This window comes from Myiozetetes cayanensis, unplaced genomic scaffold (genome assembly GCF_022539395.1).
Source record: "Myiozetetes cayanensis isolate MyiCay16 unplaced genomic scaffold, myiCay2020 scf5-8, whole genome shotgun sequence".
NCBI classification, from domain to species: domain Eukaryota; kingdom Metazoa; phylum Chordata; class Aves; order Passeriformes; family Tyrannidae; genus Myiozetetes; species Myiozetetes cayanensis.
In genome coordinates, this window is record NW_026087742.1 from 44,876,944 (window position 1) to 44,887,960 (window position 11,017).

Sequence of the window (11,017 nt, forward strand, 5' to 3'; positions counted from 1 at the left end):
TTCTTAAAAATTTGCTGTCAGAGCACTCAATGTTTTATTTCTTTTTCTCGTATTATTGAATTTATGTGGGCTTCAAAGTAGATTGAAATAGATGGACTATCAAAATTCATAAGTTGTTTTAAAATAATTTAATTTTAAAATACTACTCATAATTTAAGATAGTTTCAGTAGTGGTAGTTAAAGTTTTGATCCTTTTAGGATATTTTTACGTTCCGCCTAAAGGTAACAATGTTTGCCAAAGCTAGAAACATTGCTTAAGTCCTTACTAAAGTCAACGTGTTGAATGTTGACTAGAGGTATCATCTAGTATTAAAAAAATATCACTGAAGAAAAAAAGTTAGTAGAGTTAAAATCCTAGGTTTGAGTCTAGAAATGACCATGGTGTCAGCCAAGCAGAATGATAACTTTGATAGCATTTTAACTTCTGTGGGTGTTTCCGTTCCCAGAAAGATTCCTTAAGGGAAGTTTATGTATTTGTGACTCCCTCTAGTGGATCACTTTCTCAACTCTACACTACGAAATGTTCTCCATATTAAATTCACGTGACGTTAAATATTCAGACGTCCTTGTTTTTGTGGTGAGGATCTGATTCCATTCTCATGGACAGTCTGAATGTGTATATGTTCATCTCCACTCATCACGCATTTTGCAATATATTTTTCAAATTTTTTTTCATAATGTGATTGCTGATAATCATATCCATTTATACGTGCAACTAATGATGATACATTAGCAGATGGAACATTCTCTTTTTTCTGTGCTACAAACCTTTTCGATTTCCCAGACTTTCACTTATGTGACTATATTCCTGAAATGTTTACAGTTCACCTTAATTATTATTTAATTATATTTCAGGTACCACCAAGGTAAATCTTGTGAAGATCCCTTCAACTGCTTCCAGCCCTCGAGACACTGCTCTGGCAGCTGTTATATGCAGCGCACTTGCAACAGTGCTCTTAGCTCTCCTCATTCTTTGTGTTATCTATTGTAAGAGGCAGTTTATGGAGAAGAAACCAAGCTGTGAGTTTCCAGTTGTTGCTCTTTCTTTTATAATATTTATATAGTGGTGTTAGTTTGGCAGATCTCTCTGTAGGTAAATAAATGAAGTGTCTGCATCATTCAAGCAAGTTTAGCATTGAGATGATCAAGGTAGCAAAAGCATAAGAGTCCATCCAAGTTTGCCAGCTCAGTGTGGATGTTCCAGCTTCTACTGAGAAAATGCTGTGTAGATACCCAGAAATAGTCTAATTGCATCAATTCTGTGCCACACTCTGCTAGATGCTGCACAGGATCTATGCATCACATGCTATTGTGAAACACAGATTAGGTCATCAAGCTAATGGATGTGGCCAGTGTAGATGAGAGATTTGTTACTAACAGTTTGGGGTTTATGGGCATATTCCAGATGAATTAAGTGCCTAAGCCAGTTAAATTTGTAATTTTTTTTTAAACCCATAACAGCTCATCCATGCAATTTGTTTTTAATACACATCTTTCTGCCACTTACTTTAAATTAAGAAAAAGGCAAAAGCCCTCTAGTTCTCCTTTATAACTTGAAAAAACTTGCATTAAAATATGTTTATAGCATCTAATGAGCCCTGAATGCCAAACAAGGATATTATCTAGGAAGGACTGATGTTTTCACTGCTTACAACACAAACAAAAATAAAAAGATTGAGAAGAGGTATTTGTAAGAATTGTTCTTAACCTAGAAGATGCTTTAAAGTTTTGTGAAATTCAGACATAGTGAATTCAAATTTCAGTTAGTGAAGTACAGTAACTCGCTTGCCTTGGCCTACAATTATAGTGATTAAAGGAATTCTGTTGTTAATATAAAGCTCTTTAAAGTAACATAAACAAAATCTCAGTGGCTGAAAGCTGAGTGTGAAGTTTCAGGTGGGAATCACTGAGAATCATTAAACACTGAAAAACTGTAACAGTGAATAAGATATACTCTCAAATCATCAAAATGAGAGCAGATGTCTTCCTAGAAGAGGCTGTAGTTGAACCAGCTGTTCTAGGGTTTGTTGCAAAATCTGTGGCTTGTGTTATATGAAACCACATGATCATTGTGGACCTTTAGTTGGAAAATGTATGGACATACTTTATAGCATGACATTGAAACATTCTATGAAGATAGAAGGCTCTGAGCAGGAAGAAAGATAACACTGATACGGATTTTTATTCACTTTGTTCAAAGGGTCTCTGAGATCACAAGACATTCACTACAATGGCTCTGAATTATCGTGTTTTGATAGACCACGGCTAAATGAATATGACCACAGAACATGTTGCCAGTGCCAAAGAAGCACATCACAGACATGTGGTATGTTAGGTCTGCTAAAAGTTGACTTTATTTATCTAATACTTGAGTTGTGACATTTAACTACAAACTACTCTTTGTCCTAGGCTAATTTCCCAATAAGTAGATAGGATTTTTAAGTAGCTATTTAGGGTTTTCTTGTTGTTGTTTTTCCCTGTTTTCATTCCAGTGACTTCACTTAAAATAAAATCTTTAAATACCTATGTCATTTCTTTCTGATAAAAATAGCACTGCATCTGGCTTTGAGAATTAAATTAGTATGAAGGATTTACTAGACAGTATCTGAGAAGGTGATATGAATGCTAAAGACATTAACAGCCTCAACAATTAAAGTCATTGCCATTTTGTGGAGTCGTATCAAAACAGATGCAATTGTGACATTAAGAAATACATAATTTAACACAAGAGCACAGTCTTAAATATCATCCTAATAGGTTAACTCAGAATGCTTCCTCTCACATGTATTCAGTTGAAAAGCAAAATAATTGAAAAATTAGATATTCCTGACTGGCATATGTATTACTCCTGAAGGAAGGACAGGGCTTTCTTTTATGAGTAATTCAATTTTAAAGGAATAGAGAACCCATTCCTTGCAGTAAGAAATCTTTCTTAGTCCGTGTATTATAATGTAACTGGCAAACTAATACTCAAGTTTGAAAGAGAACAGAGACTAAGTTTATACAGAGCTTTAACAGTTTTAATATTTTCATTCCTTAGGACCAGTTCACTTGATTCCATCACTGTGTTGTGATGAAACCTGTAGCATGGGTCACAGCTGTGCTTTCCACTCTCAGACCACTCTTAATGAAAGGTAACTTAGTTTTACAAATGTCTATTAAACATTAAATATTGTTTTATGCAGTCAAATTAATATTTATACAGATACAATGGCTGTTGGAAGTGGAATGAGGTATTTTGATGCCGTATCATCCTGTGTTGTGCAAAAACACACTATAAACAGGTTTATAGTGAAAACTTTGATTTTAAGTATTACTTTGCAAATGCTGACTTGATACATGAGTTTCTGCAAAGAAGTGACTTCTCTCACGAGCAGATAGTCTTCCTCTTACTCTGTGGCACCTTAGAGGCTTTGGTGACCCTCTCTTCTGCTATTGGTTACCAAGCTGCTGCATAGACCTATGAATCTGGGGGTGCTGAGGTACAATTCAGAAGTGTCATGAAGATTTATTTTTTTTTATTTAGGAACTCTTTAGACTTTCACATTTGAAATAACTATTATTTCTGAATTTCTATCAGATTATAACTTTTATTTTCTTGTGATCCGCTGAATATAAATACAGCAGTAGTTATTTCTACAGCAGTGCCATGAGCTAAATATATAAAATTTATGGTGTCCTTCAGAGTTTCCTGGTTACAGATTTTAACACAGGATGTATTCATTTCTTTTAACTAGAATAATTTTCCATATAAGGTTAAATTGGTCTTCAGTTGTTTTGTTCTTATGACCACATGTAACTGAAAATGTAGAGGCAGCTTCTTCATAAGTATTGTTTATATAAGGTGACTTAGTGACTAAGTATAAGATACAAAATATCTAAATTTTCTATAACAACTTGTTTAAATGCCGACAAGCTTGAATCATCCTTGTATACCACCAAGGCTGACAAATTGAGAGTTGTGTACTTTTTGAGGAATCTTTTGGTTAAGGCTTTAAAAATAACTGTAATATCCATGTTATGTGGACATCAAAGATCCTGTGGTTCCTTCCAGTAGAAATGGAGTTTATGCCAATTTCCTTTGCCAGAATAATGTATTTCCTTCAATTGTGGGGCAGTGTCCTGACTTTTGGCCTCCTTTCTGAAAATACTTTGTGTATATATTAAAACTATTAAAGCATCATGTTTTGGAAATGAGTAAGGCTACTTAAAATCTGTTATAGGCACGTTAAATGTGAGATGAGTTTTGTCACACAAATTATTACTGCATATCAGTCTTAATATAGCCTTTACATTTTTATAAATCTGTTGACAGTTTTTGGAAATAAAACATGTATAACTTTTTGGCTTTGGTAATACTTCTTTTGGTGTATATATAATGAAAAATGCTTCTGGACTTTCAACAGAGTTTGGCAGATGTCAGTATTATCATGCACTCTAAATACACTTGAGGTAGATAATATTGAGTTTCTACTTCTACTTTCTTCCATTTTCCATAAAATAAAAATAGCGCTTGCCCTTCTTAAATTTTATGTCCTTTCCACGGGTAAAGGAATAGGAGCAAAACTTTTCACATTTTGAAGCCTAGACAGAACAAACTGAAAAATCTAAAGTGAATGCTTATTCAAGTTTAAAGCAAACACACAAAGTTTCAAGCAGTTCTTCCTTCTCCTACTTTACTTCTTTTACTTCTGTTAGATATTTGTCTGGCCTGGTTTTTGTTGAGGGGGAAAAAAGGAACAAAAAAGGAACAAAACAACAAAAAACACACCATCTTTCCTGTTGTACTTTAAATCTGTTGTATCTTGTCTTAGTACCCCACTTCCCCATGCACTGAAAAAAAAATAAATTCCTTCTTCTTTGCAACAGTGTTTGTATCTGAACACTACTATGATATTTTTTTGTCATATTTTTGACTGTAAACAACCCCAGCTGTAGAACCTGTTTTCTAGAACAGGTTCATATTCACTGTCTGAAGGGCTCTGGGCATTGTGTTTCCTTTCAGTAGTGTTCACCAGAGCTTTCATCATTTCCAGACAAGGAACAAACTGTATTCCTTTTTCAAAAGGATGAACTTCTTTAGAGTATTAATAAAACCCTGTTAAACCTTCTTGAGATACCTACAATTACTAATGATAATAATTACAATACTGACAGTATTTTCTGGAATGCTTTGTAAACCATGTGCCTTTTATACTTTCACAGAGCTTCTGATTCTGTTGGAGAAATGATTCCTGCTTTCCTTGGTTCTCTTCCACACTCTGCCTGTGGAGACATTCCAGATGCTTGGCCTCTTATGCAAAACTCAGCTTGTTGTGACAGCATTTCTATCTGTGAATCATATTCAGAACTGGCTGGAGAATCTGCAAAATCCTGTAGCCCTGAGACTGAAAATGCAGCCAGTGTTGAGTTGGATAATAACCAGGAAATAAGTGAAGTACTTATTTCAGCTAAGTCTCTTGATGGAAACGTTGCAAAGTCCTTTGAAATCTCCAAACACAGAACATGCATAGAAGTTTCATCACTTCAGAACTTGGTGACTGCTGAAACCCAGCCAAAGTGTAATGGAACAACAAATGACTCTACAGACTGATAAAGAGGTAAAAAACATAACTACAAAGGAGTGAGAATGAGTGCTCCAGGCAAGTAGAGCTAGATAAAAATAGAATTGTAAAAAGTTGTAGGGTTATATTTCTCCATAGCTTACATCTAGCAATTGCTGATATAAATTAAACCTCTACAAGAGATCCAGCATTTTAAAATTGTTAAAGGAATTTGAAAGGTGTAATTATGCAAACTCGAGTGTTGAAATAATATGAACAGGGGGCAAATCAGTACACTGGTCAGTTTTTATCAGGGGATTTTTTCATTAAATTTCAGGGGGAAAATGACGAAAAAATGACCTTATGACCAAATTGTTATGTGAGTCTAGACCTTGTTTATGAGGGAGAACTGAGGAATTGTCTTTCCTATTGTAAACAAAGCATAAAAAACATGCAAGTGTTCATCTAAAAATATTTACAAAGCCTTTCTATGGAGTCACTACACAGCAGTAGTAGAAACAGAAGAGAATTTCAAATGCTTTTTAATGCCATTCATATTCCCATGTCGCCAGATGAAACACAAATTTGTCCATAAAATACAATTTAGTCAATGAAATCTCAGAGAAAATGCAGGTCTGAGGTCAAAATGAGAAGAGGTGATAAACAATTGTTGCTGCTATGTAACAATGGAACTATCACAAAAAGTCACTCTGCTACTGGTTCATCATTATATTGTTTTGAATATTAGCTGTGCTCTGTATTTTTAAAATGGAATTTTCTACTATTGGAAGTAAATTGGAGCATTGGGTAACTAGTCTGTGAAAGAATCCCAAATTATGGCATCTGTGGTGGTAACAATTGCTGTTGTTACTCAAGGGTTATGCAGGCTGTGGCTGGAAAGCTGAAACGCTTTCCTGTGTATGTACACAGAGACAGGAACAGAAGCAGTTGCCACTAATATTAATAATCCACCCAATTTAATTAAGAAAATGATGCTAACTGCAATTATTAAAACTTTGGGTCATCTGCAGAAGTAAAACTGCCTTCCTTTGATCCTCTTCCATTTGGTTTGCATGCCACTTTCTTATTGTTCTTAATCATGAAGTAGAAAGTAATTAGTATTTAGCAAAAAATATGTATATTCTGAAGACATGTAAGAGCAATAGTTGTTTCTTTGTAAATCACGCCTTAATTGTTTAGGTAACATTGTCAAGAGAAGGAAAGGGAAGTGAACAGACTGCTAAGTCAAGAACTGTTTTGCCATTGACTTCAAAGGACCTTGTATGTCACCCTGAAAAGCTAATGCTGTCACTGAAAATATCAGCCTTATCTGGGTGGCACATATTTTTCTCAACGTACGATTTACAATAATACTAACAATGCTGGGCACTGACTGCCCATGTCTTAGTTAGCAATTATCATAGTTTTATTTTGGTATATGTCAAATATCATTAGGTGATATGTATAGGTCATATTCTGTAGGTATGTGTAGGAAGGGGCAGTGTCATGGCTTTGACTGCAGATCTTGATGCTGCTAGTTCCCAGATCTCATGATGTCTCAAGGGACTATATTTCCACACTAACGAGATTTAAAAACTCAAAAGTTTGTGGGTGTTTTCCCAATAAGCCATGTATCAACTTCAGAGGTGTGCAATTAATATTATTTTCTAGTTTTATTAATAATATTAATAAACATTAATATTAATATTATTTTCCTAGTTTTTCTAGATTAAAGTAACCATGGAATTTCAAAATTATTACTAAAAATTAGCTTATATTTCACCATAGTTGTTATACTATATGAATTGTAAATTTTACTATCAATTCCTATGTGTATGGAGACATTTTTTCGAGCATCTCAAAATCCTCTATTCTTTGATGGTTTTGCACTATCCTGTATTACTACTGATATTTGTGTATAATTTTGAATAATCAAGGTTTTCAGGAGGGTTAACTTTTTCTTCATTTTTATTCTTTTGTAGACCTTGCTGATTCATTTTGTACAATTTCTCCATATTTGGACTCTATGGTGGATCATTATCTATGCATTTTTAGTGGAGAAATTTAAGTAGCGTTTGAGGGACAGGACCAGGACTAGGCTTACCTGAAATGTATTTTCATGCTTAATGGTAGCCACTTGGATGACTCCAAGAAAATGATTTCATCTCAGTCTGCATCATTTGTTCCCATTTGTCTTTCATCTTTCATGTCTTGAAATATTTTGAGGGAAGGATGGTCTTTCTAGTGCCTGTGGATGCATTAGAGTCTTGCACAGGTCCATACTTTATTATTGCAAAAGAAATAATAGCATGATAAAATCAGAATATAGTATATTTTTATATATATACGTACACACAAATATAAGCTTTTTAGTAGGTATTTTAATACAGATTTAGTCTTCAGGTTCATGTGAATTTTACAGCAAGCAGTAAGTATACCTCTACTTTTTTAGTGTTTAGTCAAACACAAAATATATACATGTTTTTTACTGATTTATGTAACCACTCTTCTATCACTTTCTTTTAGGACCTCAAGGTTTTTCTCTGAGAACTAAGGCTGAATCCTTCCCTTATGCTCCTCTGCTGATTCTCATCAAACATAGTCTGGTCTTCAGTGTTGCATTCTTTCAAAACCAGCTGGAAAAAAATGGCATCACTTCACACCTTCTGAGCAGTTGTATTGGAGCTGTAACAGCTGTAAAGTGAAACTTCAAAGTGCATCCTAGGAGAACCCTCAAAGTGGATTTATGACCTTTTACATCTCTTCCCTCAGATTCTCAAAACATCTAGTAAAGTGATCTTTGTAGTGTATGTAAATACAGCAAAAAAATAGAAATACTTGAGTGTGATTAGGTGGGTCTCTTAAATATGACTACAGATGTCAGAAGTCATGGGACAAGCTGTTGCCAGTTATTCTGTTTGCAGATTTATGCGTGCATTAGAATTCTTTTTTCTGCTGGTTCTAATTTTAAATAATTTTCCTGCTATTGAAACACGTAAAAAATAAACATTTCTATTTATGCAAGGATCACCTATTGATAAACTGAAGCTTTTATTATATATTGGATTATAGTCAATAAGCTAGTTTGGGGAATTAAAGAATTAGCATGTTACGGTATGTATGGTTAAAGTCCCCTTCATCCAATTATTACATTTATGGGAGGTGACGTTGTTCTGTTAAATATAGCAGGAGATTAGCTTTAAATTAGTTTTAGTTTAATGAAGGTCAGATGTATAGATAGGGATGTTGTGTTTAATTGGTAGTCAGTATTGGAATACAGCACTTGTTGTTATAGCATGTAATTTTTGGATGTTAAAATGAGTGTAATCAACTCACATCAAAATTTCCAACTATAGCAGGTGTGCCATGAAAGTATTCATATAGTGAGACTGTTACTAAGATTTTTTATTAATGCATTATTTTTAAGTGTCATGGTTACCTAATTCGTTCATTTAGGAGTCCTGTTTCATTCATGGCACTCTGTCCTTCTCGCTGTAGTATTGTGTCAATTCAAATTTTTGAAATATAAAACTTAATTCATAACTTTAAAAAAATTACCTCTGAATTAAATCATCAAAGTTATGTATATGCCTAGTAAATTATCAACTCTCTGCAGTCAGTGCTGTGCTTTTAAGATTTTTTTTAAACAGTGTTTTGTCATGCTACATCCCATAATATCATTTTTTTTTGCAGCCATTTTTATCCCTAAGATAGTTTTTGCTTCTGTGGGTAATCCCAGTAACCTCTACTAATTCATTACATTCAACAGGCTCAAACTTGCCAGTGATGAACTCTAGCAATTATTCCTTTCAAATACCCGGTGTGCCTTGACAAAAGTAAAGCAATCAGCAAAACAGATGCAAATTTGCAATAAATATTACTCATCTTTCCACACATGGTTTGTGTGGCAATGGAGATGTTGAGACAGTATTCGTAATCCATTATGGAGAAAGACTTCAGCTTTGAAGCACGCAGTAGAAGAAGGCTGGACCTGCACAGGAATAGCTAAAGCCAGTACAGGCAGCCAGGGCAGGGAGATGCTTCAGCTCTTTGCCAGTGCGATTATTCACGTGTGCAAAAGTCATGAATAACAGTTATCAAGTGCAAACCAAAGTAAGTGAAGAAGTTATGTGATTTTTTTGTTGTTGTTGTTTGTTTTTTTAAGTAGTGAATATCAACCATCATTTGGTCACTGATGGAATAATATGCAGTTATACAGTACAATTACTCAGCTAATTACTTTCAAGTATATATTTAAATACAAGTAGTTTTGAATAATTCTTCGTAGACTTTCATACATTAAAGAAATTACAAAACATTATTTCTCACTACATGTGCATGAAGAGATGTGTGCTGCCTTGTATATACTTTGTAAATAAATAAAAATATCCAACGTGCATTTCAGTATATGGCAGAATATTTTTAGAACATACAGAGATTTAACTTTTCACTAATAACTGTTCTTTAAAAAGCTATGTTCAAAAGTTTTGCCAGCATCTGCCACAGTATGTTTTCCCATTGGAATTTAAACTTTGTATAATTGTTTTTGTCCAGCAACTCTAGAGAAAGATACTCATTTTTTTTAAATGAGTGACATGGATAGCCTGAGAGCAAATTGGGAGGAAGAAATTAAGAGAGTGCTTTTTAAATACATGTGTATATTATGTATATACTTTTTTCCTTAATTTAACCAAATTGGTCTTTTGTATATTGCCTGTGGCAAGCAATGTTGTACATGCCAATAGAAAACACACACTATCACTGCATTCAGACTGCCCACATATCATGTCTAGGGACTTTAAGTGCTGTTTTAAATACTCCTTTAACAAATGTAAATTAAAATCTTGTATAAATTGTTTTGTAATACTTTTTCTACTTGTGAATAAAATGTTACATGAACCAGTCTTGGTCTGTCGATCTCAAACTAATAATAGCACTTTATGCCAAGCTAGTGATCATTTCTTTTGTTGTTTTTAGAAGTCCATAATGGTGTAATTGTATTAAAGTTATGGTAGAATTTGGTACATCTTTGTCTTGAGGTGCTTGCTGTTTAAGAGTAGCATCGTTCTTCAAACTGGAGGACTGTAAGCACCACAGATTGCTGTCTGTATAATGCCTTTGAAAACAGAACCCAGTGCTCAGGCTGCAGGTTGTTTCAGACCAGACAGATAAGTAAATAATGAGAGTAGCTGTATTTTTGAAACAGGAAAGGAATCATGGCCCCTGATCAGTACCAACAGAGCCAGCATTTGTGTTGCACTGCAGCTGCGGCCAAGAGTGGTTTCAAACCTTGGCTGAAGAAAGAGTGAATTAGAGAAAACCGATACAGAAGACTAATTACCTGTGATTATTTAGGCCATTTTTCAAACACTGTCCAGAAGGTTTACATGAAAAGATTCAGGACAATGTTACTCAAATAGGCTGCTGTACAATTTAAATGATTAAGAGAGGGATGGCATCATCTGAGTGACAAG

At 34.2% G+C, this 11,017-nt stretch overlaps 1 protein-coding gene across 3 annotated transcripts in view; it reads left to right on the plus strand.

Annotated features, from left to right (window-relative positions):
* Positions 1–10,447, plus strand: part of TNFRSF19 (TNF receptor superfamily member 19) — a 59,179-nt gene extending 48,732 nt beyond the window's left edge. For 2 of the 3 annotated variants that reach the window (XM_050332091.1, XM_050332092.1), the window contains exons 6-10: positions 856–1,020; positions 2,201–2,326; positions 3,041–3,134; positions 5,206–5,600; positions 8,070–10,447. In XM_050332091.1, the coding sequence (XP_050188048.1) occupies positions 856–1,020; positions 2,201–2,326; positions 3,041–3,134; positions 5,206–5,593 (773 nt within the window). In that variant the 3' untranslated portion in view covers positions 5,594–5,600; positions 8,070–10,447. Of the gene's footprint in view, positions 1–855; positions 1,021–2,200; positions 2,327–3,040; positions 3,135–5,205; positions 5,643–8,069 lie in introns of all 3 variants that reach the window. The other variant, XM_050332094.1, reaches the window with a different exon arrangement.
* Positions 10,448–11,017: the final 570 nt, after the last annotated feature.